The following is a 20,922-nucleotide window of genomic DNA, read 5'->3' as shown; positions in this document are numbered from 1 at the left end:
GAGGCCATGAGCTTGCTGGAGGCCTGTAAAGACCACCGACCATGGTGCCAACTATGTTACTGATCCATATGTAATGATTACTGATTACTGAAACTTATCTTTGAAAAAAGGGAATAAATAAAAGTATAAAGATAACTGAGTGTTTGCCCACCTGCGCCCCTGAGCAGGTCCATCTAGAGCTGTTCCAAAGGTGACTGTTGATGCTATTCATACTGTGATGGCCTGGTAATACAGTTGGGACGTCAGTACTTCATATGTGTTACTGTGATAAGATCACTGGGTTGGATATGTTGTGTATTACAGCTGTGACAGCCCGTTAAGCACTGACAGAGGTGCTGACTGGCTGCGCAGCTCGCTAGACCGGGCTGTTACAGATACATGGTCATGCCCTCTCATGAGTTACATAATGTATGTCAGGGTTCTCACGAGGATTTTTTCACAGCATAGGGGTGAACGTGGCGCGGCATAGCCGTAGGAGGTTCTAGAGGCATCACACCCCCCCGAAAAATTTTAAAAATTATAACCCTCTGAATCACTATTCAGTGTATTTTGAGGGCCAAATTTCGTAAAGCCCAAGCCTTACATTAAAGCCAAAAGAATTGAAATTAGGCACAACAGGGGTGGGGCTTTTTCTACCTGTGCAAGTGTCCCATTGACTGAACTTTGACTTCATGGACATGTTTAGTGATTCATTCATTTAATGTTAAAATGTAAAAGGAAACAGCTTTTTCAAATAATTGAATAGTTACTCTTTAAAGAACCTTTGTTTTATTTCTAAGCGTAGCAGCAAGTGTGAGTTTGCAGAGACGACAGGTGACCTGTACTCTTAGGACATTTAACCAGATGAAGGTCTCCTCTGCAGCTTCAACCTCTTGATGGAGGTTTTGGAGACACTTTCCTCACATTTTAAAGAGCAGAGACATTCATTTCTTCCTTCTGGACTTCAGGTTTTGGTGTTCAGCTCCATCACTGGAAGTTTTGAAGTCCATCTGTATTTAACAAGGTTCTCTGCACAGCAAATGTTGAAATGTTCCTGATGTGGAACAAGTGAATAAATATATTTCTTAAAATATAAAGAAACACAACACATGACGTTTCACCAACACGGACTGCAAAAAACACAGTCACTGTGAAACTTGTTAAACCTCTGGCAGAAATGCATCTGCTGAATCGTCGAGCAAGAGGGATAAAATACATCAGTGACCAGTAATTATTACTGAATGTGCACCAATAAACTTACAATCATGAGTACTTTGTGTTTCTTACTGGGACATTAAATTAAATGTGACATGTCCTTTAAAAAAAAAAGAAAGAAAAGCCCATTTATGCTACAGCGTAGGGGATCATATTCACAGTGTAGGGGCCCCCTATGCTCAACTACGCTGGTGAGAACCCTGTATGTGCAGCTGTGCGGCGTCCTACGGCGAGTCAAAGGCTCTGTGCAGTGCAGCACGTATGCCCATATTGAGCATGATATTACAGATCCATTGTCAGTCCACCTCATGTGTCAGAGGATGTATCTGTATTATCATGTTATCATGGCTGTTAGACCACATCCAAACGGCTGCACTGCGCTTCAACACGTCTCTGTCTCCTTCATCCAGGATGTCTCTGTACATTGCTGCATTCTTCTTTCCCTCAATCCTGACTAGTCTCCCAGTTCCTGCTGCTGAAAAACCTCCCCACAGCATGATGCTGCCACCACCAGGCTTCATTGTAGGGATGGTGCCTGGTTTCCTCCAAACATGAAGCCAAAGAGTTCAGTATTTGTCTGATCAGACCAGAGAATTTTGTTTCTCCTGGTCTGAGAGTCCTTCAACCTTTTGCCCTTTGTCAAACTCCAGGTGGGCTGCCATGTGCCTTTTACTAAGGAGTGGCTTCTATCTGGCCACTCTACCATACAGGCCTGATTGGTGGATTGCTGCAGAGATGGTTGTTCTTGTGGAAGGTTCTCCTCTCTCCACAGATGAATGCTGGAGCTCTGACAGAGTGACCATTGGGACTAAGGTCCTTCTCCCCCAATCGCTCAGTTTAGATGGGCAGCCAGCTCTAGGAAGAGTCCTGGTGGATCTGAACTTCTTCCATTTACAGATGATGGAGGCCACTGTGCTCATTGGGACCTTCAAAAAGCAGCAGAAATGTTTCTGTACCCTTCCCCAGATTTGTGCCTCCAGACAATCCTGTCTCAGAGGTCTACAGACAATTTCTTTGACTTCATGCTTGGTTTGTGCTCTGACTGTCAACTGTGGGACCTTATATGTAGACAGGTGTGTGTCTTTCCAAATCATGTCCAATCAACTGAATTTATCCCAGGTGGACTCCAGTTAAGCCGTAGAAACATCTCAAGCATGATCAGTGGAAACAGGAGGCACCTGAGCTCAATTTGAGCTTCATGACAAAGACTGTGAATACTTATGGACATGTGATTTCGTAGTCCTTTTGTTTTATTTTTAATAAATTTGCAAAAAAACTTTTTCACATAATCATGATGGAATAAATATCATCCATTTTGGAATAAGGCTGTAACATAACAATATGTGGAAAAAGTCAAGTGCTGTGAATACTTTGCGGATGCTCTGTATCAAACAGATGTCTTAAAAAAAAACCTCCATCTGAGCATTTCTGATGCTGTGCCGCCATGAAAAGGTGAAAGAAGATCCAAATCAAAGTCAAACTTGTGCACTCAGTTCAAAGTAATTAATGATGTTTGATGTACAATCATTCCAGGCTAGAGAAAGAACAATTCCAAGACATCATTAAAAGCCCAAACTTGCAAACGTCTGACCCTAACTGTAGCAACATCAACCCTCTGGGGCCGACACAGTCATATACGATGGCTGGGACCAAGCTTTACGAAATTATAAATACCTTTTTAATGATATGAGATAGAAACTTACTCTTTTTTTTGCTGAAAACGTAACTCGGCAGACTTTTGATCCATTGTCGGCCATCTTTGTACTCCTCATAGAAGCTGTGTGATGACGTGCGCAATATGAGTGTCCAATCGGAATTGTTTCACCATCACATGGTTTTTCAAAATCCAATCGTAGGGCAGATTTACCTCACGTGATAAACCAAAGATCATTTTCAGGAGTGATATCTTACTAGTTGGCCCGTTTGAATAGCCCCCTAACTCCTCCAATGCGCCCTGCGCCATTACGCACAGCAAAAGTGAAAGCAGACGGAGAGCCTCACATGACAATCTCACGTGCTCAAATAAAGAGTGTGTAACCATCAGGATTGCTCCACTAGTTTGTATTTGAATGTTACTGGATTACTCTGTTGCTCTCTCCCTCTGGCGTAAAGCACTGTTTATCATATCAATGGGGTGAGGGAGAAGGGCCGCTCGTCAGACTGGAGCATAAACGCATAGACCATTTTGTATATATTGTTCAAAATGTGCATTTGTGTTTATTGTTGGAACTTTTTTGTTGCACAGTCTTTCACACAAGCCCTCAAATTACCTTTATAAAGTGTCAAAACAGTTGTTTATTATAGTTTGCAGTGTGTTTTGAATAAATGTGTGTGGAAAATTATTTTTCGCTTTACTTTTCCTTTGTTATTTTTGATTGTAAACCTTTATTACACTTATAAAACACAACAAAAGCATATATATTATGAAAGAACAGTTTGTCCTGAAAAAAAGAGACATAAAACTTGATTGTGGGATGCATGGAGAGCTGTTAACAGCAATAATAAAACATTTATGTCAGGCGAGTGAACTGTCCAAAAATGCCCTCGGACCCCAGAGGGTTAAAATCTTAATTCAAACTTGCAGGGTTTTTTTTTCTTGCTTGAAGTTTTTCCTTCTTTATTTTCTTGTGTTTAGTCATTCTCCGAGACGAACAAGGAAGAAAAAGGTCTGCAAATATTGGGATGTCCCTCCTCCGGGCTTTGAACACATTACACCACTGCAGTACAAAGCGATGCAAGGTATTGTCATGTTTGATTTCCTGATTTTTTTTTTTTTTTTACTACTAGTTCCACCTTTCAGCGTTTGTAAGTGTGACAGGATGACACGTCTTTATGGCAGGGCCACACCAGGGCTCCAACATCAGATCACCCGAGCGACCTGGCGTTCAAACCCCGCCGTTAAGGTTACGTCTCTGCAGGTTACATTGAACACTGACATTGATGCATTCCTTAGAGTTCCACAAACCAAATCAAGAATAAAACTAGGGCAAATCCCCCCCTAGCTGATAGTTTAATACATTCTGACAGCTGAACTGGTGACTTCATCCCTGGATAAATAGATTGGTCATTTCGTGATGATTAGTACCAGGGGTGGAGCTAGAACAGTTTTTGTTGATGAGCAGATGATACAGTTGGATGCTGTCACTTCGATCTCCTCTCTTTACGTCACTGTAATAAATACCTGAAAATGGTCGAGATCGCATCTTCGTGCTTTGTTACAATTTGAGTGAAGATCTTGTGGGTTAACCAGGTAAATAGCCATGGTTCATTGAAGGCAGGTGCCCCCAGAGTTAACATAGGCCCCTGATTGCGCTCATATATTGAGGTGTTAATAAAAGATAAAATCTGAATGTTTTTTTGTTTTTTTTTATCTTAATCTTTCCTCAAGCGGCTGGGCAGATACCAACCATAGCACTGCTGGCAACTGCCACAACTGCCGGAGTGGCTGCAGCGCCGACACAAGTGCCCGTGGTCGGCAATCAGATGACGAGACAGGCCAGACGACTCTACGTTGGAAATATTCCCTTTGGAGTAACTGAAGTAAATCCTGAAATCCTCCTGATGTGTTTTTATCCCGAACACTCATGTATTCATGCTAGTTTTCCAGGGTTTTTTTTTTTTTTTTGGTTTGTTTGGTGTTTTTTGGGGGGGGTCTTACCAGTCATGCTGCATGTTTTGCTCTCTCCTCAGGAGTCCATGGCAGAATTCTTCAATGCTCAGATGAGACTTGCAGGACTTTCACAAGCTCCGAGCAACCCCGTCCTGGCTGTGCAGATTAATCAGGATAAGAACTTTGCTTTCCTAGAGGTTTGTGTTACACACACACACACACACACCCAAGGTTGGATAGGATTACTTTGAAAGAATACATGTGGATTAAGCCGTGGTCACAGCCCGCCGTACTTGCACGTGTGTGCAGTCTACTTGCAAAAACGTGGGCTAAATTTGGAGATCCGTACGTTGTAAGTACTGCCTCAGTACGAATTTAGGAGCACGCAGACACACGCAGACACGCCGTAGAGGTTTTAGTGCATGCAGAACTTTCGCTGTGGCCAGGCTGCGGATTCACCAGCAGTACAGATGACGCACATTGTGAGTACTGCCTCAGTACGGATTCAAAGTGGCAAATTTTTATTCAATTACTATTGAATTAACGAAATCCGTACGTAGGCAGTACGGATTACGGCACTCACCACATACTACGGTGGCCGACAGACTTGAATGCACAACGCAGCTTCTCACTTCAAATCAAATCAAATCAATTTTATTTATATAGCGCCAAATCACAACAAACAGTTGCCCCAAGGTGTTTTATATTGTAAGGCAAGGCCATACAATAATTACGGAAAAACCCCAACGGTCAAAACGACCCCCTGTGAGCAAGCACTTGGCAACAGTGGGAAGGAAAAACTCCCTTTTTACAGGAAGAAACCTCCAGCAGAACCAGGCTCAGGCAGGGGCAGTCTTCTGCTGGGACTGGTTGGGGCTGAGGGAGAGAACCAGGAAAAAGACATGCTGTGGAGGGGAGCAGAGATCAATCACTAATGATTAAATGCAGAGTGGTGCATACAGAGCAAAAAGAGAAAGAAACACTCCGTGCATCATGGGAGCCCCCCAGCAGTCTAAGTCTATAGCAGCATAACTAAGGGATGGTTCAGGGTCACCTGATCCAGCCCTAACTATAAGCTTTAGCAAAAAGGAAAGTTTTAAGCCTAATCTTAAAAGTAGAGAGGGTGTCTGTCTCCCTGATCTGAATTGGGAGCTGGTTCCACAGGAGAGGAGCCTGAAAGCTGAAGGCTCTGCCTCCCATTCTACTCTTACAAACCCTAGGAACTAGAAGTAAGCCTGCAGTCTGAGAGCGAAGCGCTCTATTGGGGTGGTATGGTACTATGAGGTCCCTAAGATAAGATGGGACCTGATTATTCAAATCCTTATAAGTAAGAAGAAGAATTTTAAATTCTATTCTAGAATTAACAGGAAGCCAATGAAGGAAATAAATGCATGAATTAGTTTTTCAGCATCACTCCGAGACAAGACCTTTCTAATTTTAGAGATATTGCGCAAATGCAAAAAAGCAGTCCTACATATTTGTTTAATATGCGCATTGAATGACATATCCTGATCAAAAATGACTCCAAGATTTCTCACAGTATTACTAGAGGTCAGGGTAATGCCATCCAGAGTAAGGATCTGGTTAGACACCATGTTTCTAAGATTTGTGGGGCCAAGTACAACAACTTCAGTTTTATCTGAGTTTAAAAGCAGGAAATTAGAGGTCATCCATGTCTTTATGTCTCTAAGACAATCCTGCAGTTTAGCTAATTGGTGTGTGTCCTCTGGCTTCATGGAAAGATAAAGCTGGGTATCATCTGCGTAACAATGAAAATTTAAGCAATGCTGTCTAATAATACTGCCTAAGGGAAACATGTATAAAGTGAATAAAATTGGTCCTAGCACAGAACCTTGTGGAACTCCATAATTAACCTTAGTCTGTGAAGAAGATTCCCCATTTACATGAACAAATTGTAATCTATTAGATAAATATGATTCAAACCACCGCAGCGCGGTGCCTTTAATACCTATGGCATGGTCTAATCTCTGTAATAAAATTTTATGGTCAACAGTATCAAAAGCAGCACTGAGGTCTAACAGAACAAGCACAGAGATGAGTCCACTGTCTGAGGCCATAAGAAGATCATTTGTAACCTTCACTAATGCTGTTTCTGTACTATGATGAATTCCAAAACCTGACTGAAACTCTTCAAATAGACCATTCCACTGCAGATGACCAGTTAGCTGTTTTACAACTACCCTTTCAAGAATTTTTGAGAGAAAAGGAAGGTTGGAGATTGGCCTATAATTAGCTAAGATAGCTGGGTCAAGTGATGGCTTTTTAAGTAATGGTTTAATTACTGCCACCTTAAAAGCCTGTGGTACATAGCCAACTAATAAAGATAGATTGATCATATTTAAGATCAAAGCATTAATTAATGGTAGGGCTTCCTTGAGCAGCCTGGTAGGAATGGGGTCTAATAGACATGTTGATGGTTTGGAGGAAGTAACTAATGAAAATAACTCAGACAGAACAATCGGAGAGAAAGAGTCTAACCAAATACCGGCATCACTGAAAGCAGCCAAAGATAACCATATGTCTTTGGGATGGTTATGAGTAATTTTTTCTCTAATAGTTAAAATTTTATTAGCAAAGAAAGTCATGAAGTCATTACTAGTTAAAGTTAAAGGAATACTCGGCTCAATACCGCTCTGACTCTTTGTCAGCCTGGCTACAGTGCTGAAAAGAAACCTGGGGTTGTTCTTATTTTCTTCAATTAGTGATGAGTAGTAAGATGTCCTAGCTTTACGGAGGGCTTTTTTATAGAGCAACAGACTCTTTTTCCAGGCTAAGTGAAGATCTTCTAAATTAGTGAGATGCCATTTCCTCTCCAACTTACGGGTTATCTGCTTTAAGCTGCGAGTTTGTGAGTTATACCACGGAGTCAGGCACTTCTGATTTAAGGCTCTCTTTTTCAGAGGAGCTACAGCATCCAAAGTTGTCTTCAATGAGGATGTAAAACTATTGACAAGATACTCTATCTCACTCACAGAGTTTAGGTAGCTACTCTGCACTGTGTGGGTATATGGCATTAGAGAACATAAAGAAGGAATCATATCCTTAAACCTAGTTACAGCGCTTTCTGAAAGACTTCTAGTGTAATGAAACTTATTCCCCACTGCTGGGTAGTCCATCAGAGTAAATGTAAATGTTATTAAGAAATGATCAGACAGAAGGGAGTTTTCAGGGAATACTGTTAAGTCTTCAATTTCCATACCATAAGTCAGAACAAGATCTAAGATATGATTAAAGTGGTGGGTGGACTCATTTACATTTTGAGCAAAGCCAATTGAGTCTAATAATAGATTAAATGCAGTGTTGAGGCTGTCATTCTCAGCATCTGTGTGGATGTTAAAATCGCCCACTATAATTATCTTATCTGAGCTAAGCACTAAGTCAGGCAAAAGGTCTGAAAATTCACAGAGAAACTCACAGTAACGACCAGGTGGACGATAGATAATAACAAATAAAACTGTTTTTTTGGACTTCCAATTTGGATGAACAAGACTAAGAGTCAAGCTTTCAAATGAATTAAAGCTCTGTCTGGGTTTTGGATTAATTAATAAGCTGGAGTGGAAGATTGCTGCTAATCCTCCCCCTCGGCTCGTGCTACGAGCGTTCTGGCAGTTAGTGTGACTCGGGGCTGTTGACTCATTTAAACTAACATATTCATCCTGCTGTAACCAGGTTTCTGTAAGGCAGAATAAATCAATATGTTGATCAGTTACTATATCATTTACTAACAGGGACTTAGAAGAGAGAGACCTAATGTTTAATAGACCACATTTAACTGTTTTAGTCTGTGGTGCAGTTGAAGGTGCTATATTATTTTTTCTTTTTGAATTTTTATGCTTAAATAGATTTTTACTGGTTATTGTGGTCTGGGAGCAGGCACCGTCTCTACGGGGATGGGGTATTGAGGGGATGGCAGGGGGAGAGAAGCTGCAGAGAGGTGTGTAAGACTACAACTCTGCTTCCTGGTCCCAACCCTGGATAGTCACGGTTTGGAGGATTTAAGAAAATTGGCCAGATTTCTAGAAATGAGAGCTGCTCCATCCAAAGTGGGATGGATGCCGTCTCTCCTAACAAGACCAGGTTTTCCCCAGAAGCTTTGCCAATTATCTATGAAGTCCACCTCATTTTTTGGACACCACTCAGACAGCCAGCAATTCAAGGAGAACATGCAGCTAAACATGCCACTCCCGGTCCGATTGGGGAGGGGCCCAGAGAAAACTACAGAGTCCGACATTGTTTTTGCAAAGTTACACACCGATTCAATGTTAATTTTATTGACCTCCAATTGGCGTAACCGGGTGTCATTACTGCCGATGTGAATTACAATCTTACCAAATTTACGCTTAGCCTTAGCCAACAGTTTCAAATTTCCTTCAATGTCGCCTGCTCTGGCCCCCGGAAGACAATTGACTATGGTTGCTGGTGTCGCTAACTTCACATTTCTCAAAACAGAGTCGCCAATAACCAGAGTTTGATCCTCGGCGGGTGTGTCGCCGAGTGGGGAAAAACGGTTAGAAATGTGAACGGGTTGGCGGTGTACACGGGGCTACTGTTTAGGGCTACGCTTCCTCCTCACAGTCACCCAGTCGGCCTGCTTTCCCGGCTGCTCGGGATCTGCTGGAAGGGAACTAACGGCGGCTAAGCTACCTTGGTCCGCACCGACTACATGGGCCTGGCTAGCTGTAGAATTTTCCACGGTGCGGAGCCGAGTCTCCAATTCGCCCAGCCTGGCCTCCAAAGCTACGAATAAGCTACACTTATTACAAGTACCATTACTGCTAAAGGAGGCCGAGGAATAACTAAACATTTCACACCCAGAGCAGAAAAGTGCGGGAGAGACAGGAGAAGCCGCCATGCTAAACCGGCTAAGAGCTAGTAGCTGCACTAAGCTAGCGGATTCCTAAAAACACACAAAGTGAATAATGTGTAAATAATTTAGAGGTGATTCAGCAGAGGGAGTGCTTTAGTTAAGGCACGTGAAGATTACACTGTGAAACAAATCGTTATCTAGTTATCTAGATCAATCTAACTGCGCAGATTAAACAGCTAACAGATACAGCAAAACACCACTGTGCTCCGGAACAGGAAGTGATACAATACCGCAGTGAGAGCCAACCACCAGTAGAGGCAAGCAAGAGTCACCAACTTCAGTCACTTGAACTTGGACTTTATTTCTAAACGTCAGCAACACACACTCCACAGCTTCAGTCTGTTAACTAGCTGTAACTTTTCGAGGCAAGTAAACACTCGTATAACTGACCGCTGCAGGCTGGACATGCTCATGCCTCGCCGACGCCGAAAAACACCTGCCGCTCCAGTCCCGCTCATAAAAAGAAAAGCGACCCCCCCCACACACACACTGCTTTATTGTCAACTCTCTTTATCGTACACTCCTAGAGACGTGCGTTGAACGTGCTCCCTCCCTCCTCTTGCTACTGCCGCCGTATGTTTTCACAAAAACGTAGTGGCCGTGGCATCCGCAGAAAACGTACGAAATGCACGGTGGGTTGTGACCGGGGCTTTACATGTATGTACGAGGGTAGGCTGAAAAGACTCCCCATGAAGGAGTAATGCATTAACTGCATTATAGTGAGCCTTAGAACTTTTCAGCCTACCCTCGTATGTACATTTTGATTACTTGTAATCTGATTACTTTTGGATTACATTTCAAAGTAATCCTACCCAACCTTGCACACAGCGCATCCAGAAAGTATTCACAGTACTTCACTTTTTCCACATTTTGTTATGTTACAGCCTTATTCCAAATGGAGTGCATTCAAAACAAATCTCTCAAAATTGGACTCACAGCACCCCATTATGACAACATGAAAAGTTTTTTTTTTTTTTTTTTTCGCAAATTTATTAAAAATAAAAAAAACCCCTAAGAAATCACGCATACGTAAGTATTCACAGCCTTTGCTCAGTACTTTGTTGATGCACCTTTGGCAGCAATTCCAGCCTCAAGTCTTCTTGAATATGATGTCACAAGCTTGGTGCACCTATCTTTGGGCAGTTTGGCCCATTCCTCTTTGCAGCACCTCTCAAGCTCCATCAGGTTGGATGGGGATCGTCGGTGCACAGACATTTTCAGATCTCTCCAGAGATGTTCAGTCGGATTCAGGTCTGGGCTCTGGCTGGACCACTCAAGGACATTCACAGAGTTGTCCTGAAGCCACTAAGGTCCTTCTCCCCCGATCGCTCAGTTTAGACGGGCGACACAGCTCTAGGAAGAGTCCTGGTGGATCCCAACTTCTTCCATTTACAGATGATGGAGGCCATTGTGCTCATTGGGACCTTCAAAGCAGCAGAAATGTTTCTGTCCCCTTTCCCAGATTTGTGTCTCCAGACAATCCTGTCTCTGAGGTCTACAAACAGTTCCTGTGACTTCATACTTGGTTTGTGTTCTGACTGTCAACTGTGGGACCTTATATGTAGACACGTGTGTGTCTTTCCATATCATGTCCAATCAACTGAATTTACCCCAGGTGGACTCCAATTAAGCTGTAGAAACATCTCAAGGATGATCAGTGGAAACAGGAGCCACTTGAGGCATGAGGAATGCTGGATGATCCCTGCCTGTGGCATAATCACCTGTGTGGATGTCTCATCAAATGCATATTCTTTAGTTATTATGTCATGTTGTTTTGTTTTCCTGTTTTCCGTTTCAGCTTTGTAAAGCTTTGTATAAACCTTGTAACTTATAATAACCTAAGCAGTGGGTCACCTCTCTGAGTCTGGTCTGCTTGAGGTTTCTTCCTCAATATCATCAGATGTGAGTTTTTTCTTACCACTGGCACCTGTGTTCTTGCTCTGGGGGTTGGTAAATTTGCAAAAATCTAAAAAAAAAAAATTTTTTTTCACATTGTCACATTATGTGGTATTGTGTGTACAACCCCTGGCAATAATTATGGAATCACCGGCCTCGGAGGATGTTTATTCAGTTGTTTAATTTTGTAGAAAAAAAAAGCAGATCACAGACATGACACAAATGGCAACTTTCTGGCTTTAAGAAACACTATAAGAAATCAAGAAAAAAAATTGTGGCAGTCAGTAAGGGTTACTTTTTTAGACCAAGCAGAGGGAAAAAAAATATGGACTCACTCAATTCTGAGGAATAAATTATGGAATCACCCTGTAAATTTTCATCCCCAAAACTAACACCTACATCAAATCAGATCTGCTCATTAGTCTGCATCTAAAAAGGAGTGATCACACCTTGGAGAGCCAGAAAGTTGCCATTTGAAATGACTTTAGTTTTGTGTCATGTCTGTGATCTGCTTTTTTTCTACAAAATTAAACAACTGAATGAACATCCTCCGAGGCCGGTGATTCCATAATTTTTGCCAGGGGTTGTAGAAGTTTTAGGAAAAAAACATCCATTTTGGAATAAGGTTGTAACATAGCTAAATGTAGAAATTGTGAAGCCCTGTGAATACCTTCTCAACAAAAAACTATGCAATCTGTACTCCAGAAAATACGGTATATGTTGTAAAATAATTGTGACTTACAGTCTGGTTTGACTTGTAGTCCAGAGACACAGATTTCATTCATGTTATGAAAGCTGGTTGTTTTTGTTACTAAATAGAAGGTTGCTGCAGAACCTTAAAAATGATTCTCCTTTGTAGTTTCGATCTGTTGATGAGACCACACAGGCCATGGCCTTTGATGGAATCATTTTTCAGGGACAGTCTCTGAAGATTAGAAGACCTCACGACTATCGACCTTTGCCTGGTATTTCAGAGCAGCCTGCCTTTCATGTCCCAGGTTTGTTGCCAGTGGTTTTAACTCATATTTTTAACTTTGTAAATACAACTTTGTGCTATTTGTGAATGTATTTGAGAAGGATGTGCTGTATTTCCTTTCGAAGGCGTTGTCTCCACCGTGGTTCCTGATTCCCCTCATAAACTGTTTGTGGGCGGGCTGCCGAACTACCTTAATGATGACCAGGTATTACTGACAACAACAGGTTCATTGTTGTTTGATAATTTCTCTTGCACTTGATGACATTATCACGCTTAAATGTGCAGTTTCTTTTAAGAGATGAGTAAATTAAGCAGTAAAACTGAACTGTATTTTGCAGTTAAAAAAACTAATTCAGGATGAATTTTTTGACCAGAATACAAATTAAAATAATGTATCGTAAGTATTTGTATGCACAATTAACCACATTTCATTTTATTAATAAATGAATGTGTTACATACCTACTGAGACCTCTTATGTGAAATTATGGCCTCAGATCTACATCATATAGAGGGAATGTAGACCAAAGTTACAAGAACGTACATACGCAGTATGTGAATATGTAACTTCTTAAACACATTGGCATTTTAAGTGTTTTTGTGTTTCTATTATCTCATTATGGACAAATCCTGCAGCGTATTAAGAACAAAACATACTCATTATAGTACTTTGCTTGTGCAGGTACTTCTCATTTTCACATACATTACTGTACATACTGTGTGTTTGCAAGCATATGGATTGTATACGTGCAACTCGGCTGTTAAAGTAAAGTTCTTTCACCAAACTTGTATTTAAGATTTTGATATTACTGTATTCGCGCATCGGAGTGCTCAGGGTGTTCCGAGTGAAATTCTACCTGAAGAGGGGGTGGGGCGATGCACGGGAACAACCAATATTAGTCAGAACACCCATTTCAATAACATGTCTGATTTCATCAGAAATAAAAATAAATCACAAATACTCACCCTTTTGGGTCAGTTTTTGTCTTTTTCTCATTCATTAAATGTGTTCCTTATCAGCGGATGTCTGGGGAGTTCATCAGAAAGTTCCGCTACATGCTCAAAACTTTGAGCGGACATCAGACAGAGAACTTTCTGGATGGTTAATTTGTTCTGTCCTTGTTGATGTCCATTCGACATTAAGCTGCTTCCTCACATTGGCAGCATAAAAACTGTCACAGCAGAATTCCATCTTAACCTTCACAAAGCTAGCTATTGTCCTGGAACACTTCCTGTTTTCTTGCACGAGTGTCTTTCAAAATATGAGCACATTTCAACATAAACTTCAATTCCACTACCTGCGCACACTCATGACGTCATCACAGGTAAGACACAGAAGAGACGAGAAAAACATCATGAAAGCTCATTATTTTTTGCTTTTTACAATGTCTTGGGATCATGAAATTTAATTTCGCGTGGGTGCTTAGCCAACTTTCTTCAAAAAAAAAGGGGGCGGGTGGGCTCATTCTCGGCTCTGGGCGCTCCGTCACGCGGATATTGTAAAAAAGGTAAGCAAAGTCATATGCATGTAACCAGCCTGTGGACTACCACACTCAATTTCAATGTACAACCCAAATTCCAATGAAGTTGGACGTTGTGTGAAATGTAACTAAAAATTAACAGAATACAATGATTTGCAAAGCATCTGCAGCCTATATTCAATTGAATACACCACAAAGACAAGATGTTTAATGTTCATTCTGATTTGCTTTCTTGTTTTTTTTGCAAATGTCTACCTATTTGAAACACATTTCAAAAAAGCTGGGACAGGAGCAACAAAAGACTGGGAAAGTTGATGAATGCTAAAAAGAACACCTGATTAGAACATTCCACAGGTGAACAGATTAATTGGAAACAGGTGAGTGTCATGATTGGATATAAAAGGAGCATCCCCAAAAGGCTCAGCTGTTCATAAGCAAAGATGGGGCGAGGATCACAAAATAGTCCAACAGTTTAAGAGCAATGTTTCTCAATGTTCAGTTGCAAAAAATTGAGGGATTCCATCATCTACAGTCCATAATATAATCAGAAGATTCAGAGAATCTGGAGAACTTTCTACACGTAAGCAGCAAGGCTGAAAACCAACATTGAATGGCCGTGACCTTCGATCCCTCAGGCGGCACTGCATTATAAACCGACATCATTATGTAAAGGATCTTACCGTGTGGGCTCAGGAACACTTCAGAAAACCATTGTCAGTTAACACAGTTCGTCGCTACATCTACAAGTGCAAGTTAAAACTCTACCATGCAAAGTGAAAGTCACACATCAACAACATGCAGAAACGCTGCCACCTTCTCTGGGTCTGAGCTCATTTGAAATGGACAGACGCAAAGTGGAAAAGTGTGCTGTGGTCTGATGAGTCCACATTTCAAATTGTTTTTGGAAATCATGGACGTCGTGTCCTCTGGACAAAAGAGAAAAAAGACATCCAGATTGTTACCAGCACAAAGTTCAAAAGCCAGCATCTGTGATGGTATGGGGGTGTGTTAGTGCCCATGGCATGGACAACTTACACATCTGTGATGGCACCATCAATGCTGAAAGGTACATCCAGGTTTTGAAGCAAAACATGCTGCCATCCAAACAGCGTCTTTTTCAGGGACGTCCCTGCTTATTTCAGCAAGACAGTGCCAAGACACATTCTGTACATGTTACAACAGCGTGGCTTCGTAGTAAAAGAGTGCAGGTACTAGACTGGCCTGCCTGCAGTCCAGACCTGTCGCCCATTGAAAATGTATGGCGCATTATGAAGCGCAAAATACAACAACGGAGACCCCGGACTGTTGAACAACTGAAGTCGTACATCAAGCAAGAATGAAAGAATTCCACCTACAAAGCTTCAACAGTTAGTGTCCTCAGTTCCCAAACGCTTATTGAGTGTTGTTAGAAGGAAAGGCGATGTAACACAGTGGTAAACATACCACTGTCCCAGCTTTTTTGAAACGTGTTCCAGGCATCCATTTCAAAATGAGCAAATATTTGCACAAAAACAATAAAGTTTATCAGTTTGAACATTAAATATATTGTCTTTGTGGTGTATTCAATTGAATATAGGTTGAAGAGGATTTGCAAATTATTGTATCCAGTTTTTATTTATATTTTACACAACGTTCCAACTTCATTGAATTGGGGTTGTAGTGTATAGGCCTTAGTCTATGTATTTTCAAAAATAACACAGCCTTTGCTTCAAACTTACTGTGGGGATGTACTGTGCATTTCTGAACTAGTTTGTTGTTTTGAGGTGTGTTTCTCAGTTACAAACAAAACCCAGAACAGCACAGAAACTCAGTGTTCCGGCCATTTTTAAAAAGGGGTTAATGTCGTCACAAAACTCCTGAAATGCACTGAACATTGCATATGACTCCTAAATATAGTAATATATAGATAATATAAGTATATATAAGTAATGAGTATAATATATATAAGTACAGTAAAATCTGAGAATTTCAAGTTAGAATAAATATTTGCACAGTAATGTTCAGTAGGTCTGATAGTCATAGTTAATATAGAAGTTTGACAGTCGAGCTCCGTGTGTCTCTCTCAGGTGGACAGATATGTAAGTTTGCACCATCACACCATGAAACTGATTGTAACTGTCCCTTCTCTCCCATTACAGCTCATGAGGTCAGCCTGATGTATATTATTCATTGATATATATATTTAATACTTGCAGTAACTGCTGCTGCTGCGTTGATACTCACAGCTCTTTCATTTTTGTTCCCCCACTTTGTCCCCAGCTAGGGGCCTGTAAGATCGTTAAGTCTGCGCTCATAATTTGTTCAGTAGTACTGATCTACTGCTGCCATGCCAACATGTAACACAAGGCAAGTAAGACATTCTGGTCCTCACACGGATACACGCCTCGCCAGGAGGCTCCCTCACTGGCTGCTTTCTCTCTCCCATCATGTTTTTGGAGCGCGTTTATCACCCAGAGCCGCTGGGTTAAGAACGGCTCATTCAGACGGGTTTTTGGGATGGTGGTGGTGTTGGAGTTTTTAGGGTGTATAGACAGATTAAATGTAAAGGTAAGAACGTGTAACCTCTGGAGCAGTTTGTCTTCAGATAGACACTTTCAAACGTTTGATTCCGATCTTACCTTGAATAAATACAGGGATGTTTTTGTAGTTTTAACATTATTTTCATGCAGATGGGCGACGGTTTAAAGTAAAACCTGGTTAAATGATGTTATGCTCTTTACTCACGAGTGCTGCTCATATTGCAATTTAATATAACAATTAAAAAGTATCTTAATATGACATTTAAACATCAGATTCCTTGTTTTCAATGTTAAGTTCTTCTTATAAATAGAAAACAAAATAATGCCCCTCCCCCTTCCAATTTTTTTTATCTGTAAAATAATTCAATCTTCCCCATAGATTTTTGAGACACCCTGAATTGTATTTGATAATCCAAATGTTTAATAAAATGCCCAAAGTTATTGAACAACAAAACCCAATGTTTTTGTCAACCTTTGATACTTTTTTTTAGACAAGTCAAAGGATGAATGCATGAACGTTTCCAAGTCACTGATTATGTGGAGATGCTGTTGCTCTGGTATTGAAAGCAAATTTTCTTTCACTGGGAGATGAAGATGATCCCATCTGACTGGGATCCAACATGTCCTGTTTTTGACAGGAAAGGGTGATTGCTGAGACTGCAACAATTACAAGGATATTGTGGTGCTCTCTGTGCCAGGGAAGTACTTGCAAGGATCACACAGAACACACACATCCTGACCTCAGTGTGTGTGTGTGTGCAGTGCTGTTGTAAAGCACTTTACAACAGCACTGCACATCAGCATCTCTTCTGATGGAATAGAGCTCTAGAAATGCAGAGCATCCAGAAAGTATTCAGTGCTTCACTTTTTACACATTTTGTTATGTTACAACCTTATTCAGAAATGGAGTAAATTCATTTTTTTCCTCTCAAAATTCTACTCACAGGATCCCATAATGACAACATGAAATAAGGTTTTTTGTTTTTTGGCAAATTTATTTAAAAAACTAAGAAATCAAGTAAGTAAGTATTCACTCCCTTTGCTCAATACTTTGTTGATGCACCTTGGCAGCAATTCCAGCCTCAAGTCTTCTTGAATATGATGCCACAAGTTTGGTGCACCTATCTTTGGGCAGTTTGGTCCATTCTTCTTTGCAGCACCTCTCATGCTCCATCAGGTTGGATGGGGAGTGTCAGTGCTCAGCCATTTTCAGATTTCTCCAGAGATGTTCAGTCAGATTCAGGTCTGGGCTCTGGCTGGTCCACTCAAGGACATTCACAGAGTCATCCTGAAGCCACTACTTTAATATATTGGCTGTGTGCTTAGGTTCATTGTCCTGCTGAAAGATGAACCTTCGCCCCAGTCTGAGGTCAAGAGCACCCTGGAGCAGGTTTTCATCCAGGATGTCTCTGTACATTGCTGCATTCATCTTTCTTTCAATCCTGACTAGTCTCCCAGTTCCTTCTGCTGAAAAACATCCCCATAGCATGATGCTGCCACCACCATGCTTCACTGTAGGGATGGTGCCTGGTTTCCCCAAACATGATGCCAAAGAGTTCAATCTTTGTCTCATCAGACCAGAGAATTTTGTTTCTCCTGGTCGGAGAGTCCTTCAGGTGCCTTTTGGCAAACTCCAGGTGGGCTGCCATGTGACTTTTACTAAGGAGTGGCGTCCTTCTGGAAGGTTCTCCTCTCTGCACAGCGCAATGCTGGAGCTCTGACAGAGTGACCACCGGGTTCTTGGTCACCTCCCTGACTAAGGCCCTTCTCCCCCGATCATTCAGTTTAGCTGGGCGGCCAGCTCTAGGAAGAGTCCTGGTGGATCTGAACGTCTTCCATTTACAAATGATGGAGGCCACTGTGCTTATTGGGACCTTCAAAGCAGCAGAAATGTTTCTGTAACCTTCCCCAGATTTGTGCCTCCACACAATCCTGTCTCAGAGCTCTACAGACAATTCCTTTGACTTCATGCTTGATTTGTGCTTTGACTGTCTGTAGCTGTAGAAACATCTCATGGATGATCAGCAGAAACAGGAGGCACGTGATCTCAATTTTGAGTTTCATGGCAAAGACTGAATATTTATGTACATGTGATTTCCTAGTTTTTATTTTTTATAAATTTGCAAAAATCTAAAAAAAAAAAAAAAAAACTTTTTCATATTGTCAATATGGGGTGTTTTGTGAAGAATTTCAATGGAAAAAAAATGAATTCACTCCATTTTGGAATAAGGCTGTTGTTGAATAACTTTGGGCATTTTGTTACATTTGTGTTTACTTATGTGTGTTTATATATATATATATACACACACACTCCCACACAAATTAATTGTTAAGAAAAAAAATTCCATCCTTCTATACGTCCTTCTGGCACACTTTCTTTTCTTAAAACTCAAGAACTGTAAGATTGAAATTTGTATACTTTAAAGCTGGGAGATCAAAGCTCTCTGTGTCAAAACAACAACAACAACAAAATCATTTCTGACATTTTTTTTTTTTTACTGAATTTTTGGCTTTCAAGTAGTAAATGTACCAGAAGCCCTGAAATTCTCAAATCGCCCATTAGATGGTGACAAAAGCTGCTCAAATGTGTGGCCAGATCTTCACTGTTTATTCTTTTGAGGAGGTAACTTTTGACAAAAATTAAACGAGCTGACAGGCAAAAATCAATTTACAGTTGTGTCCTTTGTGTCTTTTAATCAATGTCAAAATGCCCTATATAACATTTTTTCAATTTGACACTTGAAACATTCCAAAATGGTGCATAGTTTTTTATTCACGCTGTGTCGTTCCACAAAGTAACAAAACAGTCTGTAAGCTCGGTAACCTTTTGTAAAGCTACAATGAGCTAAAATTTGATGGAATTTCTTTCTGTCTTTAATTTATTAGAGGCACTCTCTCACCTTTCAGCCTGCACTTTTTTCCACTGTAATGTAATTTTCATGCAACCTGATTTTAATTTTCTGGTGTAGATTTCTCTCAGTAGGTTGATGTTGCTGTTGGTCTCATGTCTGTGCTGCTCTTACACTTTCGTGCAGGTCAAGGAGCTCTTGACATCATTTGGGCCCTTAAAAGCTTTCAATCTTGTCAAGGACAGTGCCACGTCACTGTCAAAAGGTTACGCCTTTTGTGAGTACGTGGACGTGGGTGCCACCGATCAGGTAGTGAGTGATTTCTTCTGCTGCTTAAAGATTGCTGCCTGTGTTGGTGAAGCTGTTGTTCAGCAGAATGTTTCTGTTCCCCGTCAGGCAGTCGCTGGGCTCAATGGAATGCAACTCGGCGACAAAAAGCTCATTGTCCAAAGGGCTAGCGTGGGAGCTAAAAACACCAATCCTGTGAGTACTTTTAGCCCTTGGTCTCTTATTGTAATAATAATATTAAATGTAAGGCATTAATGTAGTACTGTGAACAAACAAGGGTAAGGTCTAACCTTAGCAACTGTCCACAGCAAGCACGCTGGCAACAGTAGTCGAGGAAAAAGTCAGTCTGCATTTTAAGTGAGGAAACCTCAAGCAGACCAGACTCAGAGGGGTGACCATATGCTTTGGCCGTACTACCAGTGATAAAAATCCAATAAAGTACAACAGAGAAATATCCATCATGCCAAACAGAGGTGATGGAACTAAGCATCCAAGCACACGTCAGATCCAGTGGTCATAGTGAACAACCCATCCAACAAAAATGCAGCAGCAGTCCTGGGTGCATGAAGAGTGCCCATTGTCTACATCCAACATTTCTGAAAGTTCCACAGGTTTTAGTATGCCCTGTCTCCTAAAGGACTTCAGGCCTCTACACTGTTTGTCGTGTGCTCGTAAAATGACGCTAATTTGCCACCACAGTTAGAACATTTCTCGAAGTGGCAGATATTTGTAACAGAACAAAAAGAGACACAATGCGCTTCAGAACTTAGAACCCCTTGGCTGATATGAAGTACAAGTCTCTTGGCCTCCTTCAGTGATTCTGACTGGTGAATGAATGATGACATGTTCTCAGACATAGTAGGTCAAGGCTGCCAATCTTCAGTGGGGTTCTTCTCAGTCACAATATGCATCACTGACATTATTATTATAATGAACGTCCTGTAGCTTGTTCAGGTGATATTGGTTATATAGTTAATGACCAAGTTGACATTTTTCCCTAAAAGAATAAGTGAAGCGAACCAATCTTCAGTAGGCTGGTCCATCCCAAGGTGTAGTAACACCAACAGCAAAATGCTAAACATCTCTTAGCCTTCGTAGGTGATCTTGTTTTGACCTCATTACCGACCAAGTTGACCTCTTTCCCCAGAAAAGTAGGTCAATGTGACCAATCTTCAATCTTCCTCTGATCCCTCCAAAGATATATAACATTGAAGTCAGAATGA

General features: G+C 41.1%; 1 protein-coding gene across 2 annotated transcripts in view; it reads left to right on the top strand.

Moving 5' to 3' along the window:
• LOC117527520 (splicing factor U2AF 65 kDa subunit-like) overlaps nucleotides 1-20,922 on the top strand; it is a 36,157-nt gene that overhangs the window by 12,473 nt on the left and 2,762 nt on the right. Inside the window, exons 3-9 of one of the 2 annotated variants that reach the window (XM_034189910.1) lie at nucleotides 3,830-3,933; nucleotides 4,583-4,734; nucleotides 4,885-5,001; nucleotides 12,448-12,586; nucleotides 12,690-12,769; nucleotides 19,598-19,720; nucleotides 19,808-19,894. In XM_034189910.1, the coding sequence (XP_034045801.1) occupies nucleotides 3,830-3,933; nucleotides 4,583-4,734; nucleotides 4,885-5,001; nucleotides 12,448-12,586; nucleotides 12,690-12,769; nucleotides 19,598-19,720; nucleotides 19,808-19,894 (802 nt within the window). Of the gene's footprint in view, nucleotides 1-3,829; nucleotides 3,934-4,582; nucleotides 4,735-4,884; nucleotides 5,002-12,447; nucleotides 12,587-12,689; nucleotides 12,770-19,597; nucleotides 19,895-20,922 lie in introns of both variants that reach the window. The other variant, XM_034189909.1, reaches the window with a different exon arrangement.

This window comes from Thalassophryne amazonica, chromosome 16 (genome assembly GCF_902500255.1).
Source record: "Thalassophryne amazonica chromosome 16, fThaAma1.1, whole genome shotgun sequence".
NCBI lineage: Eukaryota > Metazoa > Chordata > Actinopteri > Batrachoidiformes > Batrachoididae > Thalassophryne > Thalassophryne amazonica.
Note: the sequence above shows the minus strand (reverse complement) of the source record. Positions and strands in the feature narration are given on the sequence as shown.